General features: G+C 37.8%; 1 protein-coding gene across 4 annotated transcripts in view; it reads right to left on the bottom strand.

The window, feature by feature from the left end:
• UBE4B (ubiquitination factor E4B) overlaps positions 1–20,871 on the bottom strand; it is a 45,237-nt gene that overhangs the window by 16,838 nt on the left and 7,528 nt on the right. Inside the window, exons 3-12 of one of the 4 annotated variants that reach the window (XM_067311184.1) lie at positions 15,379–15,514; positions 14,753–14,840; positions 11,272–11,416; positions 10,182–10,410; positions 9,313–9,723; positions 8,321–8,434; positions 4,658–4,799; positions 4,057–4,157; positions 2,763–2,877; positions 930–1,013 (exon numbers count right to left, since the gene is read on the bottom strand). In XM_067311184.1, coding sequence (XP_067167285.1) covers positions 930–1,013; positions 2,763–2,877; positions 4,057–4,157; positions 4,658–4,799; positions 8,321–8,434; positions 9,313–9,723; positions 10,182–10,410; positions 11,272–11,416; positions 14,753–14,840; positions 15,379–15,514 — 1,565 coding nt within the window. The remainder of the gene's footprint in view (positions 1–929; positions 1,014–2,762; positions 2,878–4,056; positions 4,158–4,657; positions 4,800–8,320; positions 8,435–9,312; positions 9,724–10,181; positions 10,411–11,271; positions 11,417–14,752; positions 14,841–15,378; positions 15,515–20,871) is intronic. The other 3 variants (XM_067311185.1, XM_067311186.1, XM_067311187.1) reach the window with 3 other exon arrangements.

Below are 20,871 nucleotides of genomic sequence, written 5' to 3'. Positions count from 1 at the left end.
TTGGTGCACATTGTGCTAACTTAAGATGCTGAAAATGATACTGCATTTTGAAATAGCCCTCGCTGTAGCTGACAGTCAAATTTGCAATGGTTAATTGGGCGAATAACAGAATAGTATGAAAAAAACAGAACAACCGAAGAAGGCTATTTTTCCAAAAGTACCTCAGTCGCTTAATCAAATTGGTCTGCAGCACCCCAGTTCAGCTAATTTCTTTAAGTACAAATTAAATCTGGGATGCGAAGAACAGTCTTTTTTGACATCATACATCGAAGACCCTAGAATTTGAAGGTACTAGCTGACAATGTTCAAGTTAGTCAAGATTTTAGCTTGCTCTCTTGTGGCTCAGCATGCTGTTTAGAAGGTTTTTTTGTTCTGCCAATATAAGTAGCAGAAAGGAAGTAGATCTGGGGACTAAAATATGCGCTTCCTTCAAAAAAAGTAATGTTTCAGCCATGAAATATCACATTTTCCTACAGTAAAACAGTCATCAATTCAAACCGTTTTTAATGCAGTGTATTGGCCACAAATAAATGCTGGTATGGATACTGGCCCTTATTTCCCAGATTTAAAATGGGAAGGGCTTAGTAGGATTTTATAACGGGATTATAACTAATATGCATGACAAAATCCACATGTTTGATTAATCTTACATAAATCATGAAAAAAATATTCATATAAACGTTTGAAAGCTCGCTATACAAAGCCTGCTGCACATTAAGCTTGCGACATTATTGGCCTCACAGATTCTACTGGATTTCTTTGTGGTCTTTTACACATCTCATACCACATAAAGCTTCCAACACATGGTTTAATATTAAACCATTAAACAAAGGAAGCCCAAAAATGCTGAAGCACATTATCTTGGAAAGAATCTGCATAAGTTATGAGGAATCATAAAGAAAGAACTTACAGAAATGAACTGTCCTTACCATAAGGGGATATTTAAAGTTGTCACTATCCAGAGAGCACTCTTTGGAAGCCAGAGCCAGGCCTTGTAAGATGGGGATAAAGATCTGTAGAAACAGAAGTAGATTACTTTCTGCAAGAAAAGGAAGCAATCAAACACCTAACATCATTGCTTTACACAGCATGAAATATCTGTTCATTCCTCAAATACTGCAGATTACACACAAGAAAAAACAAAGACTTTTTCCCTCTCAAATTGCATCAGTCATTTCAGAAGACATTTCAGTGCCCGAACGCTTAAGAGTATCAAAGCTAAAAATCAGCTTGCAGCCAATTATTTTGCTCAAAGCTATGAAATTAGATCCACAAAATGGCATTTTTTTTGTTGCATGCTAGGAAAGCTATCTAGCCTGAACCTTCTCTGTATCCAGATACAGTGTAAATAATCTACTAATTTGATGCCTGGGCATAAGGTCTTACTTGTAAAAACCACCTGTCTTGAAAAGTTTGATAGCCCAGCTGGGTAATAATCAATTTGCCCATACACTTGGGAAAATAATATAGCTTCAATTTTTGCTACTCATTTAAGCAAGTTGGTTTGTGCTGATAAGCTCTAACAGCATGATAATGATAAAAATAATAAGTAGCAGTCACGGATTGTTATGAAAAAGTAAGTGACATGGCAGGAACTTATTAATCAAAAGTAACAGTACCCAATTAGTAAGCCCCAATCACACAGCTCTGACAACTATTCCCTCAAAAAAAATGAACTCATGGTCATTTTGCAACAATAACAATGGGTCCCACTGGAATTCAAATTGAACTATATTGTGTTGCTTGTATAAAGAGAAAAAAACATTTAAATCATGTCGCAGGAAAGTATTATATACAGGTCATTTTCTACTTCAGTTAGATGAATGGTTCTAATCTTCATGGTAGATGACCATAAACACTTTTTGTAGCTACTTTTTGACAGTCTTAAATGTATTTTCAGCTACATCAACCTCTACTAGGAGGTGCCCAAAGAATGATGCAAATTTTTGAAAGGCACTTGAACACACACTTTAAAGGAAAGGTAACCAGTGCCAGTTTTTACAAAATATGAAAGATCAAATGCCATTCTGAAAGCCCCTTGTTTATAGCTAAGTCACATAATACTACATGAGCGCTAATCAGTCAATTACAACCTGACTGACCCTCTTTAACATTACACGGGCTAGAAGTTTGCTAGTTTTGTGCCTTAATTACTAGACCCATCAGGTCCCATTCTTGATTCTTTCAGTGAAATACCTTGGCACACTGGACAAGTCATCTAATATTTCTCAGTCATCTCCTCTGTGAAATATGAAGACTTAATGGACTAGGATTTCTAAAATACTCTTAGCATCTTAGATTTAAAACATTCAAGTTATAAGATCAGAAAACATGGCAAGATTGAAATAATAATGAACACTTAAGTATGATTACAGAAAATTGCTGTCTTACATATACGTTTTTAGGATATTTTGTACACAACACATCAAAGGATGAAAAATAAAGGTCAATCCTGTAATAGATCGCTACTTTATGCTGAGGTACTCCAAGTATCACACTTCGACTTTACATAAAGATGTGCCACTTATTAACAAATACACTTTTTATTATGTGCTATTCCAATTATTAAAGTCAGACATTTTCCTGAAACCCTACATAATTAAAACAAAAAAACAAAAGAAAAACTCCAATTGCTTAACAGTTTGCCACTCCCTGAAGCAATAGGTTTAGAACTGTGATGTGCAGAATAAAGCTTTGGAAACCCCTTGGATAGGGCAAATAGGGGTTTTGTTCGCTTGTTCGTTTTTAAAGGTATGCCTTACCTGTTTGAACACCTCTTCATCCTGGTAAGTCGTTCTCACCAATTCTTGGATGAAGCCAAATGGGAGGTTCCTACACAGCATATATGGTACCAGCAGAGACTGCTGCTGCAATGACCTTTATTTGTATAAAGAAATCCAAAACGAGTGATTTTTTTAATAGGATAAAGTCAGACGAATCACATATAATGATGTGCCAGGAAGCAGAGTATCAACATGTAGACACCTACTCCTTTCAGAAGTAACTAACCCTGTCTTCTCAAGTTACTTGTGCAAAGATTATTCTGAAACAGATGCTGCTGCCAACACCACACTTTAGTTTAATGAGGCTGGAAGAAAATAACAGCTTCTGGGCAGTAACTGGTCTTCCCCTTCTACTCCTTTCTAATGAAAAGACCCTTTGTCAAGCTAGTGAAGCGACAACATCAGGTCTGTTCCACCGATCTCAACCTGTTTCTCTCTCCCACATTAAGGAAAGAATCTAACATAACTTTTTTAAATTAATACAGTCATTACTTTTAACTGCTCCCTGAGAATTTGTAAAAGTATCTTTTTTTCTTATTACATACACAAAACCTTTTGCAATGTCAGGATTGGTTCAAGTAAAGGCAAAACTAATCCCATGGCACAGTGGAATACTGATATAGCTTTAAAGATTACAAAAGAATTTGTTTGGATACAAATACAAAATTATGCAGATTTTACAAAAAGTCACATACACTGTTTTAAAACCTTTATATTGTTCCAGTTAAATAAGCTGCTAGTTAACCAACTGCTCTTATCACTAGAAATCTCTGATCAGTTATTTAGTGTAGATTTACATTGCCAGAAGTGTTGTAGTAATCCCTCTGATGCAAACAAGCCCTAGGTCACTTAGCAGTCTACACCCCACACTTGGATTAGAAGTGTCTCTCAGATGCAGCTCTGCTGCTTCCTGACCTTCACAGGAGCAGTGCCCCAACAGTCTGCTAGTAAAACAGTATGCATGTGGTAAGGCAAGAACAGCTTGGTAAGCTTAGACCACCCATCTAAACTGCTCAAGTGAACCTGGATGATTTTATCCAAAAACAGTAAGAGAGCAATTAAACTGCTTTCCACCAATACGTATTAGTGGGAGCAATAACTCCAAACAGTAAACCAATCCACTGGCACAGCTGGATCCAGAGGGGAAGGTCCACAGCTAGTAAGATAAGTTGTATGAGCAGGATATATTTACATTTTCTCATCTAACCCTCAGAGAAAAAAAAAAAATCCCAGAACAGAGCTGTCTGTCACAACTGACATCAGCTGTATTTACCTTGGTTGCGTTAAGGATCCCTGTAGCACCAAAGCGGCATGGGAAATGCACTGTGATCGGATGTTGCTCAGTAGCTGACTAACTGTTGGCTGGCTACACATCTGATAAAATAAAGTTATTTTAATACAAACTAAAAGTATTTAGAGACAGAATAGACAGGAAATATCATATACTTCTTCATTCATGCAATATGAATGCAATATGCAAAAACTAAGCACACTTCCAGCTAAAAATCTTTCAGATTAAATATAAAGATTCCCCCTCCCCAGGACAAGAGGTTAATAGCAAAATACGGAAGGTGGCAGGGAGTTGGTCTGACAAAAATATATTGTTACGTGGAATAAACTCGGATAAAATGTCGAATATCAAAAGGGAAGTACAGTTCCTAAAACACTGCTTGTTTTAGAGATGTAAAACACATACAGGATGCCAAAGTGATGAATTAATAAAAGTTAAAAGGGAGCTTATAAATCTACAGATCTATTTATACAACAAAGCCATAAAGAAATAATTATCCATTTCCACCAACTTTCCCCTTTGCGACTGAAGAGCAAGAGGACAGTCCGTGACAGTACTAATACTTTGCTCTTCCCAAACATACCTTTGGTGCTTTTCTCTCCTCTATTCCAACTCTGTCAAAACACTCAATGAGGTAGTTCAGCATCTCTGTCTCCTTACAAGTTTCAATGGTGAAGTGGTCACTGCAGGAATCGGAAACACTTGAGCTGCCAGAGCCTCCCACACTTTGGAAGACAAGTACACACACAAAAAAAGAAATGGAGCATAAGGTACAGTTCCTCACTCTTGCACAATCATATAATTCACGAGCCCTTGATTTTCTCTGTCAATTTTCTGACAACTCCATCCCATCACACACACACACGGCCTTCTCAGCAATTCCGCTCATTCCTGTGACCTATGAAGAGCTCTCCACTTAACAGCTTGTCCAACTCTGAAAATTCAGCTTTACTGTAACAAGACTGAAGAATCACTTGTCTTATTAAACGAATAAATACCTGAGAGATAGCAATAAGATCCATGAATATAATGGGAACCAAAATGCGGTTCTCGCATGGCAACATTAGAAAGGAACAGCCTCCAGGCAACAACGCGCTTGACACCAACACTGTTATAACCCCCAGGAAGGACTTTGCAACACTGTGATGCAACGACGCAACCTCTACACAGCTTCTGCACAGACTGAGCATAACATCCCAAAGCGTTACAGATGCCACCAACTCTGGCAATGCTATCCGACCCAGGGAAGGTGAACCCTCCCACTGCAAAGAAGGAACCTTAGCCCACAGATAGACAAGGGCTACAGATAACCACATTATATACTCTAAAGAAAGGAGAGCAAACTAAACAGGAGACTGCATCACAGCAGCTGCTCCTTTTAGCATTTTCATGTTAGAGATTGTTTAACTTCAACTCACTCACAGTAAAAATATTCCATTTCGTTAAGTAGTACAGCTTCAGGAAAAAAAAGAAAGCCCCAATACTGTAAACATGAAAACTAAACCTGCAAAGACAAAAACATGCCCAAGACAAGAGAAAAATTAAATAGAAAAAGTGGGAACAGACCCAAGGCCTCTCAGTCCCAGACTTGTTATACCAACAGAATTCCTCTCTACATAACAGCTTGGCAAGGCTAATTAAAAATGAAAACCTCATTTTACAGAAGGGAATTAAGAGAAGATATATTTGCCTTACACAAAAAGTATAAAACTCCCAAACAAACAGCAATTACATGGATGATCCACAGCTATCTCTCACTGAATGAAATCAGTGTACAGTCAGGGTGAATTTAAATAAAAGACTAAATAAAATTGAAAAATAAGAGTATTTATTTCCTTCAATGTAGCTTTTTTAAACCATGTTTAAAACTATGACAAACTGTAAAGTTGGAATTATTTAAAAACTGTAAAAATAATTTACATTTTAATAATCAAGCTGTACAAGTCTATTGTGCAAGTTTTACAGTCCAGCCAATAAATCAAAGAAAGATTACTACTTGTTAAGCATGTGGTGGTATGTTTCCTGATGTTCTTCACCAGCTTCTCATAGAAGAGCGCTTGTTTTTTCAGTTATTGAACCGAAATTAAACCAAGCCAAATTTAGCTCTACTAAAACAGTTCTGGGTTACCATGAAACCATACATCCACTTTCTTCTCTATAGTCTGTCTTTCTGACCTCTTGGCTTCTCACCTTCAGCTTAAAAATTTATGTTCTCAAGGATAATTTAGATTAAAAAAATATTAATTCTAAACTTAGTCATCCTAAATGGTTTCACTGCAGCAGTAACTGAAATTATTCCAATACAAAACTCATATATCCTCCTTAGACGCATTGGGTGCCTTGGTATTTTCAGAATGCAAGTTGTTGCATAATTGTACAGCTACTGCCTTCGTAATTTAAACTAAAACCTTACTGCTGCCTGCAGCGTGCCAGGACATAACATACAAGCCAAGACACCAGCAGCACAACCCCCAAGAAACCCTGGGGGATTGCAGGCTGTGCAACCCAATCCAGCACTTGGGTTGCACTATCAACAGCATGTGAATCAGACTTGAACAAAACAGTGAAAAAAATCATCCCAAATTCCGTGTACACAGCCCCCTCTCCCCAAACTGCATTACCAGGTTATCTCCCCCGAAATCATCAGGGCATAATGGAAACCAGGAGATGCTGTTGGAAGGTTCTCTGGTTATCAGTCCGACTTTGACTGTAACACCCCAACATAACCATTGGTACAACCACAGACGGAAGAGCTGGGGGGTGGCGGAGAAGGCACATCTCAAGTCCTTTAGGGCATTCATTCCCTGACACTCCGGCAATGAGATTTCCACTCACTTTTGCTGCAACTAAAATACTCCAAAGGGGATTAAAAGCCTAAAGGAATTCTTTTCCTCCCAGTTGTTCAACATGTATGCTGCCTTTAAAACCCTGATCTTCCTTCCCTTAGTCAGGTGTAAACTGTAACTGGTTCTAGCTATGAGAACAAACATAGGCGGCCAGGCTTAGACCGTCTCAGGATTATTATCAGTCATAACTAGGAGCCTGAAAGTTCACTAAAAGTCTTTGGAATTTTAGTAGGACTACAGAACTATCATTTTCCAGAGTTGTCTTAAAATAGTGCTTTTTGTGTTTATTGTATTTATTCCTTTCTCCAATTTGGGTGGATACAAAGAACAGGCCATTTCTTTTGGAATTTTGGTGCACACAACAAAGCTAAGGAATTTAAAATTTTAATGGGAAAGGGAAGAAAGGAATCGTTTTCACCAACAGACAGATCAAGAACACAAATCACTTGGATATGATGAACAAGTTGGTAGGAGAGCTGCTCATTTTTCATAGCAAAAGCTTACCCCTAATGGGAAAACATTTCCTTATCAGCTGAGACATTGCAATATTACTCCATAATGAAATGTAAAACTAGAGAAGATCCTACCCCGCATTCGTATTCCCCATGGCATCCTTTTCCTTGGCATATCCAGTGTTCTGCAGGTTTTGTGATTTTGCACAGCTATCTGGCCAGCCTCCAAACAGAACTGATTGATATCAGTTCTCATTTTGTTTTCACATGTCTTAATGCCACACAAATGAAAAGCTTTTGTTACAGGATTCCTTGGTCTTTGTTTTACAGTAAATTATTCCCCTCTCTCCCTCCATTCTTGGCTGTTCCAAATACATCAGCATCTACCACCCACCATGTCAAAGGACCCGTAATAATCCCTAGGAAATTAAACTGTCAGGTACGTTTTCCTCAGAGGTTACAGGAGAGGCCTCAGATGCCAGAAGCGGGTAGAACACCAATGAATCTGCAACAAAAGCACACTACTTGCATCAGCTGAATACTTGCCACTGAATCTTTTTCCACATGTTAACCTCTGTTGTCATTTTCCAGTTTGACAGAAAAAGAAAAATGCAAATGACGTACCATTGGTTTTAAAATTACAATTATGTGTGAATAATATTCCTTCTACTCATATAGTCAGTGAGGAGCTCCACTGAAACATCCATTTCAGAAATAGTGCTCATTACATCTAAAAGGCAGTATGATTAACGCTTCCTTTACCTTAGTCATCTCTTTAAAAAGAGCTGACTAACTAGGATTCATTTATACATGTTTACATACCATCTTAAAAATCATCCAAGTCATCTCCTTGGCTTTGCTCATTTCCCAAGTTACTTTGAAAAAACACTACAGACTGTTAGTTCCTAAGCACCCAAACATGCAGGTTACATTCTTTTTCTCCAATACCTGGACCCAAACTGGACACAAGAAAAATCATCATCTTCATTTTCTTCATCACTACTGTCCTCAGACACATCAGAAACGGCAAGGAAGAGGAGGGAGAAAGGGTTGTCGTATATACTACCACAACAAAAATGAAAAAGGCCATCAGAGATTTTTTTTAAGAAAAAAAAAATCCGCTATAGCTTTTCTTTGCAAATCTGCCAAAAAACTTCTTCTCAAAACATGCAGACAACGGATAACGATGTTAGAAAAACCAGGACTATACTAACATGCTCTGTGACACTACTACAAGTTATTCACATATCAAAACACCACACACTCACAAACCAAAAATTTAAAAACAACTTTTGAGACCTAATAAAAGTTATGGCTTAAGTGGAAATGTTTAGATCTAACTGAATAATAAATATTACAGTTCCAAGCTACTGAACTGTAAAGCAGTGGTACCAAAACGCTGCCTGTTAGCCTCTCCCTCCTGCAGGGAATGGGATTCTAAGAGCAGCCAACAGAGAGAAAATGGGGTTGTATTGGGCTTAGCATACTAAAACAGGCTAATCTGTAATTTAAATCTGTGCATTAGGTAGTCCATTCTAACACAGTCCAGCAAGTAACAGCTTTCAACAAATCAACTAAAGCCTTACTGCAAAAACTGATTGCAAAGCAGGAGGCCTGTTTGATATACTATCCAGCAGTAGCAACTGAACAGAAAGCTAATAGTTTACCTGGAATGGATGTAAAGAGAGGAGGAAAAATAAAAAAGATATTGCTACCTTTAAGGTAACTACATTCCACCTCAAATGCTGGCAGAGGCGGTTTTAACAGTTCGGCAGAGAGGGCTTGTTAGCAAGTCAATATATGAGCACACACCAAAACACAGAAATCAACTCAGGGTAAGTAAGGTAAGCTCAGCACAAACAGAAGCTCTTCCAAACTGCATGATTATGCCACACCCTCACTGCACACATTAAAAACACTCTTTTGCTCTTGTGAAATACCTAGAAGGAATCCTGTTCAGTAAAGAAGAACGCCTGCGCAAGGTACTGGGTGAAGCAGTAAACAAAGGTGGACCCATTGCCATGGGTCTCTGCCTGGACATGACGACTGGCATGCCCGGAGGGCTAGTAGCTGTGACTGGAGGACTTGGTGAACTAGATGGGATGGAAATACTCAAGGAACGTGGGATGGAAGAAGCTGAAAAGCCTCCAGAATGGGCAACAGTGTATGGCCGGTACCTCGGAGAGGAGGGCTGGATCCCAGAAGGGCTTGTTGCTGTGAGGTGAGAGCTGACAGAAATGGAAGGCACTGCTGTGGTGGCAACTGAACTGGCTGGTGGGGTAAGAGATGAACCAGTCATTGGTACATAGCTTGTGAAACTGATAGTAGGAGCTGGACTAGTCCCATAGAGACTAAACCAGTTACAGGGGAAAAAGAAAAAAAAAGCAACAATTTAGGATATGCAGAACAAGGGTGAAAAAGTAAGTGAGCAACAGAAGCCCTTCCCCTTCTGATGGCTCTTCAGCAATAGTTCTGCAGCTCACATACATTAATGCTTTTTACTAATGTTGAATAAAACTATCTCACTCTTCACAAATTTTTAAGTTAACAGCCAGACCCCTAGCAGATACAAGGTAAGGACACTTCTCTGAAGGAACCCGCTACATGGCCTTAACCTATCAAACAGGCCTCTAATCATGTCAGTATGGCCAGAAATGGTGACAGTGGAGGGGGGACAGTCACATGAAAAAGAGTGATAAATTTTTAAAGTCTATTTTATTTATTGTTCTTGGGACACTTCTATGCTTCTCTCTTACTTTACCAATCACTATTCAAGTGAAATCAATATTCAAGTATAATCAGAAGTCACCTGGATAATGAACTGGAACCAAAGGAGCCCACATTACAGAACATAGGGCTGGTTCCTGGGTTGGAGCCAGTGTTTAAAATCAGGCTTCTATCAGGTGACCGGGCAGCTGCAGCAATTGGTTGCGATGTAGCTGTCAGGCTGGCAAACGGGTTTTCATCTCTTGACTGGGTGGACATCATCAGAACTTCCATCAAAATCTGTCCAATCAAGTCCTTAAAATCGGAAAACACTGTTAAGAGTAAAAGAATAGAGTTAATATCCTCATATCTCCTACTGTCTTCATCTACAAATTAGTTACTAACATTATCAGAGATTTCACCTAAAAAAGACAGTCATCAGCTACCTTTGGGAATTAAGTGCTGCTTTTAGCAAGAGCAATACACTGCCACTTATTTGTAACTATCATTCTGTCTACACTATCTAGGTTCTGAAATTACAGCTACACAAAAATATAACTTTTATGGAAAGTACAAAATATCATAAACAACTTAATGTTGTTACTATTGATCATTAATTTGTTTTATCTTTCCCTCTCTACTACTGAGTTGGGCAACTCATATCCTAAGGAAGGAAAATAAAAAACAATATCCCCCCGCCCTTATGTGCCCACACATAAATGAGCAATTTTCAATCTGGTCATATTCTCATAGCTGACAAAATATATATAGCATACCTTGTTATATAAAATAACCAGAAATTCTCAGCTTATAAAACAAACTGCTAAATATCTGTTACAATGCAAGACAGACCATGTAAAGTCAGTAAAAGGTTTCTGAAAAAAATCCAGCAACACGGCAATATCAGCATACTGGTCTGATAATAGAGCAAGTCAATCAACAAGACTATAGCAGTTAACGACAAGAGGAGCTATAACCAATCTTTCTCGGTTCCCTTCCAGGTATTCCATTTCCTGCTACATCTGCTGATAGCAGATGCACTTTCCTCCCAATGTTGAAATCAAAGCCCGCAAGTAAGTGGCTCTGGCATCACAGCAATGAGACAAAAAGCTAAAGACAAGGGTAGGGAACACATCAGTTTTATTCAACTGAAGCAATCCCTAACAAACAGTGATAACAGCTCAGATTCCTACCTTCCTTTGGGTTCTGCTTAAATTGGGCAGAGAGCGAAGTCAGGAAGATGACATCTCTATCTCGGTCCTTCCAAGAAACTCTGAAGATCTTACAGACCAGCTGTAAAGCTTGCTCCTCAGATACTTCAGACCCAGACAGAGGCTCCTTGTTTAGGGGGGAAAACAACTTATTTGCATTAATTATGATTATATCAGTCAAGTCACAATTTTTTCAGATTCAGGTCTTTAAATAGCTTTAGGCTAACTCTTGATGACAGATTTTGTGTACTTAGGAAGGAATACAAATGTAGTTGTCAAAATTTATTTGGGAAAAGGAAAAAAAAAAAGATGCAGAATAGATGCAGCAGAAATGCACTAATTCAGTAGTAAGGAACTTCCCAAAATACATTAGAAAACAGTATAAGAAGGGAAATTTAACCAAGATACTTGTGCTGATTCTCTTAACAGAAAATTAAATGGGGATTTAAATTTTTGCTATGCACACATATGGTATTTTAACAGTTTCTTCTAAAAATGAAAGCACAAGAAGGGGTGAGCTTACAAGGATCCCCAGACTTTCTTCCCATCAAACCTTTGTCCAAGGAATGGCATCTTTCACTTGGATGAAGTCAGGACAGGACAAAAGACTCAAGAATTTGCCTCATTCCCTTTTCTTCCCCCAAAAATGAAATCATGTATACTGTGCTCACAACTAAGTAAAAATAGTTTCTATAAAAACAATGCTACCATAAATAATGGCTAGCAAGGGTTAAATGGGAAGGCTCTTGCAATCCTAAGGCAGCTTTGAGGATGCACCTGGGAAAACTGCAAGATACAGAGAAATAAAATTCAAGTAATTTCCCCTGTAATGTGAGGAGAGCTTGCATTTAAAAACATTTTCAAAGCATACGTGAATTCATTACTTTTTATTCACAGAACCATGGCATGCAAGAATAAAACTGTCATTATAAAGAAGAGTTGCACTAAAAGCACTTCAAAAGTACTTGCTACATAAAAGCCAGTTTCAGCCTGCAATAACTATCGTTGGAAAGTACAAGGGAAAAAATTTTCTTCATTCCAAAAACTACGAGATAGTGCATGCCCAAACACTTTGACTGGGTTGATTGGCGGCTGGTCACTTACCCATTTCAGCTCTATCAGTTTCAATTTTCTTTCCTTCTTGGCTAGCACTACGTATTTAATAGCAGCAACTACATCACTGACCTCGGCAATAATAGTCACGTGTGCCCTATGACACTGTACAGATCAAATCAAAAGTCACCTGTAGCTTCATAGTCTGTCTGATGTGAGCCCGTAGCAGATAATTAGAAAATAAATGTAAGGATAGGACAAATTTATGGCAATTTTTCTTCTGATGAGCCTTCCTAACTGTAACTGGAATCAGCATTAGAATTGCTTAGATTCATCCACGCTATTCTTGTTTTTCCATATGTTAGTTTCCAACTTGCACCTTACTATGCTAAGTAAAGGGATAACGACAAGCCAGCAAGGTAACTCTGCATCCTCTACACTCTTGACTGCTGCCACAAAAGCAGCACACAGAACAGATAATTCAACTGCATGGAATTTTAAAGAGGAAAATTTTTCAGCTTGTAGACTATTCTCCTGCAAGAGTTGGAGATCTTTCCTAGAATAAAAGTGTATCTGATACTCGATACAAGTTTACTTTGCATTGTTATATTATACTTTTTGAAATAGTAATACTCTTTTCCTTTAGAAGAAGTGGTTGAATGGGAAAGAACAAAATGTATGCTGAAAAAACAAAGATGCCATTTAAAAAAACCTCCATTTTTCTTTAGATCTGACATCACATAGTGGCCCCAGGGTAAGCCTAGATTCATCATCAATTTCCAGCAACTACCAGAACTGTATCCTTTTCAAAACTTTTCTTCACAAACTATTTAATAAACTGGAAATTATGGCACATTAATACATTTTTATTTGACATAATCACTCCACTAGTATTCTACAGCTATTTCATATACTTTTACTGCTCCTATCTATTTCTCTAGAAAAAGTTTTATTATTAAGACTATTTCAATCCAGATAACCAGGCAAGAAAAATTCTTGCTTTTAAATGAGAACTACACTGTCTCCTTTCCACTTACTCATTTGGAGACATCGCAAAGTTAGAGGAATTGAGCCAACTTTGCAAAGCTTTATTTTACTTTCCACTGGGCCCCCCATTCAAGATTGTCCTTGATTCCAAGCTATTTATCTCACAGTAGCACAATGCAAGCTGTCTGACTGCCTGGTTTGCAGCTAGGAATTGATTGGAAAGGATTCTGCAGCAGGGTTATTGCTATATGGCTTTAAGCCAGGCTTTTACCAACTGAGCTTATTACTGACAGTGCAGGAATAAACAAAGGCATTTAATGAGCACTGCAAGAATTGTGGAAACCTCTCTTGACTACACTGATGTCCCACTTCTTTATTGCTTTATTTCACATGGGCCTTAAAATCAAATGACAGAAGAAAATCTTAAAAGTGAATCAGAGCTTTGAACCTGCTTTCCTTTTTCTACTTTAAAGTGTTTTAGCTCCTGTCTAAACTTTGATAGCTGAATACTCTTACTTATTTTCTTAGAATATTATTAAGAACACTATCTTACTGCAAAGCATTACTTCAGCATAGAGAACATTTGATATAGCAGTTTGTTAGTAGATCTCTAGACGCTATACAATAAGCTGGAACGTAATCTTCAAAATGGTTATAAATTATCCCTCTCAAGTAGTATTTCTACAGGCCTAATCTGTATTAAAATCAAAACAAAGATCTGATGATTTGGACATGAAAAGGTCACGTTGTAAGGTATATAATGAAAACATTTTCTTCAGAATTTGAAAGTATCATACATAAACCTATTTCTGAGACGATTCCAATGCAGCTTTGATACTCATGAGGTTCCCCCCCCCCCAAATTTTAACAAGAAAATTTAGTCATGAAATTGTTCATAGATGACATTTGAAAGCTAGTTCCATCCTCCCAAAAGCACCTATTCAAAACATAGGGCTACATGATCTCTCAGATAACTCACTGCAAGCTAAGGTTCTGCATCACTCTTCTAAATCCTTTGCTCCCATTTCAGTTCCATCACGGGGGACAGTTACCCACACACAGTTCTGATAAAGTTTCTCCGAAAAACTTGGCTCTTTTTGAGATTGGAGAGAACACAAGGCAAAACCCAGGAAAATTACGGCCTGCAAAACTGGCAGCTGTACAAGGCTATGTCAGTGAAGGAAAACACAGTAACATAAGCAAAGGCAACATTTACCGAGTCTGAGGTGAAGTCTTCATAAATCAAAACTAACCTTTTACAAAACAGAAGTGTACATTACACTGACAACAAAAAAAGCAGCATCTTTAACACTAAACTGCATAATCTGAACAGTTTTTCCCATGACATGCAAGAGCTCAAGGTTACAACAGAGAGCCTACACATACTGCCTGGAAGAAAACAGCCAACATAGAATGGACTAACCTTATCCGTCAAACTCCTTTTCTCTCTGCGATCATTCTCATCGACTTCCATATTTTCAATTCCTGAATCCACATCTACCTGGGACATACTGTAAGGGAAATAAGAAAAGAGCCCATAAACTTCCGGAAAGCTCCTCTGTAAGATGCTGACTGCAGGAACGTCACCTTAGGTAAAAGCAGCAGAGAAAGAACCAATGCAACTGCAGTAGCCATATCCACAATAGCAATTAAAAGTCACTAGTTGTTAAAGGCTTTTCATACTACATTTATTTTGAATCCAAGAAACAAAATATTAAATTTCTTCAGCAGGCAATATGAAACACAGAGCTATCACATCCCACAATCTTTTCTTTTTAAATAGAGTAGCTGAATCAACCCCACCAGACATGCTCATCCCCTAATGTCTAAGATGATGTTTCATCTTTTATCATTTTAAGATAGGAATTCCCATTAAAATCAGACTAGAAAAGCATTACAATGGTCTAAACAGTGCATCATTTTTAAACATTTAAACCTATTGTATTAACATGGTTGGAAGTGAAAAATAACAGAATATTTTCCTGTGTAAGTGGTTTTTATTATTGCACAGTGCAATATTTGTCAGCTTATACAAGCTGCATGTTTTACCTTTTCTCACAGGAGACACTATCAATATCCATGCTCTGAGACCGAGAGAGAGACTGAGATTGTGTTTCAAGGCTGTTAGATGGAGAACTGCTGAGTGAACTCACTCCTTCGCTGCTCTGGCTTCGGTGGGCTACTCCTAAAGAAAAGGCACCACCAAGATTACTACTACAGAGATGGGAAGGCATTACACAATTACTGGGATGGAAAAGGAGAGGAAGTGCCATTCTGGATACTATTTTTCAATCCATCTCTTAAGCATTCTCAGTAATGCATTGGGAAATAAATGTTAATAATATTCATACTTGACCACAGAATCACATTCTCTACGTGCCGTTGCCAATCTACAGTAGCACTATAGGACTGCTTACCTGCATTATAACACAGCAGAACAAAACTGAATTTGCAGCCATATAGTGCTCAGACTCACTCCCATAATAAAAAGCACTGGAAAACTCTTTGGTTTTTAAATCTAAATACGGTCCAAGTATGTGAATGATGTCAGGCTTTAGTAATACTTACTTAACTATAGCAAAATATATAAATTAGCATGTATTTATAACAGTACTCAGAAGAAAGCTGGAGGGAAGAGAAAGGGACACAATGTCCTTTTACTCACATGCTTCCTCCTTCTTCCAACCTCATCAAGTGAGAAATGTGCATCAAATCCATATGCTAAAAAGCAAAACCCACTGAAAATTTCAGGGTGACCACTGGAAGAGCAAGTCAATTCACAGTGAGATTTTGAAACACAGGTCAATTAAAAAAAAAAATCATTATACATGCAGTTAAAAATAAAGTTAAAAAACAAACTTTAATTTAAAAAATGAGTCGCTTAATAATGTCACAGAAGAGCAAAATCGCTGCCAAGTTCAAATTTCAAAAAAGTTTTCAAGAATGTTACAAACATGTAGCTTCAACTGTCTCTGTATAAAGAAATAATTCATATATGCACCCTTCCCCCAACATCTGCAACATGAACAGATAATATGGAAATTCATTTTCATCTTTATGACTGGATTGACAGAAAGTAATTCCCCTCTCCCACATCTCACACCTGAGAGAAGCTGCTAATGGCTCTCTTCAGGCTGCCTGAGCAGCACCCCAACGCCATGATCAAAACCAATGAGAAGCAGCTTCTCTGCCTATTATGGGCAGGTAAAAAGGCTAAACTTGGTAGCAAACTGATGCTACCCTAAGACCTTGCCAAGGCCCCTCTACAGTCAGTGCTACCAGAATATGACTTCACACTGTATGCCAGTTAACACAGGTGAAGCTATAAGGCTAAACTAACTCAAGTTCTCACATTTTTCCCCATCAGACAAATCATCCCACAATGTACTGAGAAATAATCAGCATTTTTCCTTGCAGTTCTGCACAAAAACAGCATAAACATCCAGGAAGTCCTAACAATATACACTACTAAGCGCACACCCAGCAAACAGGAAGAGCAATATAAAACACGGCTTTGGAGTGTAGCTGATGAGCTTCAGGGTATGAACAGATGGATTCACTTAGCGTGAATACTTATTCAGAGAAGCATTAGATACTGGCACGGTAGGAGGAAAGTTATCTGCATAATTCCAAATAATGCAGAAAAAGCCTTGCATTCAATAGCAATTGAAGCTGAATGAGTTCTACCAGCATCTGTAAGGAGACCTCTCAAGTGGAGTCTGTTCCTAAAATTTGTGCTTAGTTACACTGGTTCAAGTCATGATTAATAATAAAATAGCATTAATTGACACTACAGTTGCAGCTTACAATGTCAGATATCTGCATGTCAATAAAGAGACTCTTTGAAGGAGATTTTACAGAAAAAGATATTACTATTCTGTCTGTTTAAAATGAAAGCAGTAGTGAATTTCACTTCTCTGGGTTCTTCTGCCTGCTGTTTACAAGACATTCCCCCAAATGGTATTAGGTTACAGGTAAAAAGTGTAAAACTAGATTGACAACTTATTTTTAAATTCCACAACTAGCTGTGTTTCAGTGTTACTACTGAAAAGCGCAAGCTTGTCCTGTGTTTATGGCAGTAACGCATTCTGAAGTTAACAGTAGCGGTAGCCAAATAGAACCGATCAGGATTATGCTCTTTGACACAAGCTGTTAGTTTTAGTGCATCCTTCTCAAAGCATTTCTAAGTCTTGAAACAGAATTCATTTTTATAGAAAAAGCTGCAGAAAGAAAAAAAAATCCCATTTAGAAGACAGTTTGCTGAAGAACAACTAGATATGCAGCATGGGAAGTAGGAAAAGGTACTTCATTCTACCAAAATATAACATTACATTTTTACTGTTTTTAAAGCATGTGAACACTCAAGTTTAAGTGTGATGGTTTAATCCTGAGTAACAGATGTCACTTGCCAAGAACTGCACAAGTACAAGACTAACTTATTTTTGGCCCATTTTTTTAATCCACATATGTGAAAGATTTCATGCATCAATGTTATATCTTATTATCTGCATAAGCAACACATGCTAGTGTGAATGCTGTTTAAGTAGTCTGTATCCAGGCTAGATGAAGAACATTCTTGCAATTAGTAACATGAAATTTCTAGTGGGTGTTGGATGTTGGCCACTGAGTTACACACGCCATGCAGTGCGGTGACCAGAGGAGAGCAGAGAGGCTCCGAGTTCTCATCCGGTCTGTTCTGCTTAGAAATTCTTGTTCTACTTCCTTATCTATAAAAGCAGTTTATATTTAACTCCTCCTTATCTTATTTTGAAGATTAGTCAGTATCTGGAAAACACTCAGATATTCAGATAAAAGGCAAAAAAGACAAAAAAGTGTGAGGTGAAATTAATTTGCATTGGTATTTGGAAAAGAACTTAACAAGTAGATTATCCAAACACCTATGTTCTATAACTGAAGACATGTAAAAGCACTCTAAGGTATACTAAGACAAAATACAATGCAAATGTAACTTGCACCTACCACAAAATACATGCTTAATTTACATTTTACTTGGTTACGTTCAGAGCTTCTACGCTTTGGTTAACATGTTTATGAATGAATGATAATATTCTGCTACAGCCCTAAACAACATTCTCAAGCCCAGTAAGCCTTCACTATAAAAAGAGGAACAGAGATAGGAACTGAGATCCTCCAAGAAAAGTTAGATTTTGCTTAACCACCTATTTGTCAATATTAGGTGTCTGCAAAAGATTTCACCCAGGAAGCAGGGAAATGTCAAGAAAAGAAACTCCACTTAACTTCTAAATGGGTAACTATTTCCTCCAGCCCAGGAATTTTAGGGGTGCACATTACAACTTTGACTCCGGAAGTCGTTGCAGGAGGCACAGGCCTGAAAGACTAGCACAGTCTCTCCACAAAAACCCAGGGATACAGAAGTATCAGATATAGCCTCTGAACTGAATGGAGTCAGTTAGGTCAGTAAGGGTAAATCTATATAAAAGCAACTTTCAAAAGGGTAACTTCAATGATGCAGTTCTTCTAGAGATAAAACCTAGCAGAAATATGCTGTTGGAGGCAAGGGAAGGTTAACTTCAGCAAGGTATTCCAATATTCCACCGATTTAAGATTTCCCAGTTACAGTCTTGTTTTCTTTCAGTACATCATCAATTTATTAAAAAGGGGCAGTCTTCCTCAAGTCAAGCAAAGGCACAATCCTTCCTCCTCCTCCCACTCCCCAAAGAAAAAGCCTGCTAAGAGAAATTTGGTGGATAAGGGTACTAGAGCAAACATCATGCTAAATAATCTGGCTAAAGATGTGCAAAGGAATATTCTACATTACCTTGGGGTCTTACTCCAACTACCAGGAAGAAGTACTTCAATGGTTATACTGCAGCACTCATTAACAGGTCTGTTGAAACCAACTGTCCTACCTACCACCTTTTTACAACAAAATTTCCAGAATTTACTTGCATCTGCACTTTGCTGGATCAGGTATACAATAAAACACATGACACTTGAAATTGCAGTCTTCCCTTAAAAAAGTAAGATAAATCAAATGGAAGCACAACGGCATACAGAAACATGCAGAAATTACAAAGACTGCATACCCAGTATGTGTGACTGTCATTAATGTTTTATTTTTAGGCTCTCCAATATATTTTCAAAATGCACATGAAATAATTATCACATTTTCCACAAAATGGATGCATAAGCCTGATCTCACTATGACATGTAACTTCTTACAAAAAGGGATGCTTACAAGGACATTATTCTGCTGGAGCTACTCTCTGCACGCCCAATTGAATTAAAATTCTCTGCAGTCATTTTAGTCTACCTCTGCAAAGGAACTCTGCAAACTGCACAGTGTTAGCCAAGTCTTCAATGCTAAATAAATACAGCAGGTAATCAGTTGTGAACACTTTTTCCTGACCTATTCCATAATTTAACCATATCTCTTATTCTGGTGTGAAAAAGTGTGCATTATCAAACTGCTGCAATGACTGGCACTGCAGGAAGCAAACACTACACTGTGACTAGGTACCTTCTGTTTCTGGCCATCAAACAATCTAGCCTGTTTAATTAGGCGTTGTCTAGTGTGGATGGATGAATTCGTAAAACAGAAGTCTGTAAGGGCTTGGCTATATCACCACTTTAAACAACAAACCCAGATGCAATACGTAAACATTTTTACCTTCAGGTACACATTTCCACTCCTCTTGTGTTGCCATTAGTGTTTATACAGTTGTGCAGTCAAATGGATCAGGACCTTGTATTTTGAAAACTAATCATTTATTTTTCCTGGGTTAGTTTTCACCTGGATTAAGTCCATGATCTACCTCACCTCACAGCTGCAGAAAGAGAGGCAGCAAGAAGCACCTCTTTCAGCCAGAGCCAGACCTAAGATGGATTAAAATAGTCAGGTAACCACAGGCTGAATGAATGCTGTAAGTGAACTCTGCACTGGGCTAAAAAGTCACCTTTGCTTCTGGGTTGCTGTCTATAATCATGAGGACAATATGCAGTGTCATATTACAACTGCAATGAGCTTTTCCCAATAAATGCTTTTGATAATTTGTCTTTGGCCTGGCCTGGGTACAGGGCAACAAGATAAACAGAAGCAGTTAATTCTAGATACTTCAGAACAGCACTGTAAATAATAAAATTAGGAGATATCTAGTCTTCTGGAAGCTTGTAAATTCATGCATTTGCTAAAGGGAAAAAAATTTTCAGGAAGCAAGTAAGTAAATAGATAAGAAATATAATTATGTGTGCTTATCAAGCAGCATCAGAAAACTATTATCAATATCAAATTGTTAGAAATCACACAGAAAACTTGTTTTAAACAATCTTAACATACCCACTCCGAGACAGGTTTTGTGATGCTCAGTTAATTTACCAACACAAAGCATGCAATGTTATTTAAGATTGCAGATAAAGATCACAATACTGGAGAAACACGCCAACCTGTTTTGAATTCCAAGATATAGAAGTTTAAAATCAATTTTAATGTCAAAAGTAGTATTATATATAAAAATATTATCATTTCGTTGCCTCTCAACATAGGAACCCTCACGACTTTCC

The sequence above is a fragment of the Apteryx mantelli genome, chromosome 26 (genome assembly GCF_036417845.1).
Source record: "Apteryx mantelli isolate bAptMan1 chromosome 26, bAptMan1.hap1, whole genome shotgun sequence".
NCBI lineage: Eukaryota > Metazoa > Chordata > Aves > Apterygiformes > Apterygidae > Apteryx > Apteryx mantelli.
This window is presented reverse-complemented; position numbering and strand designations above follow the sequence as displayed.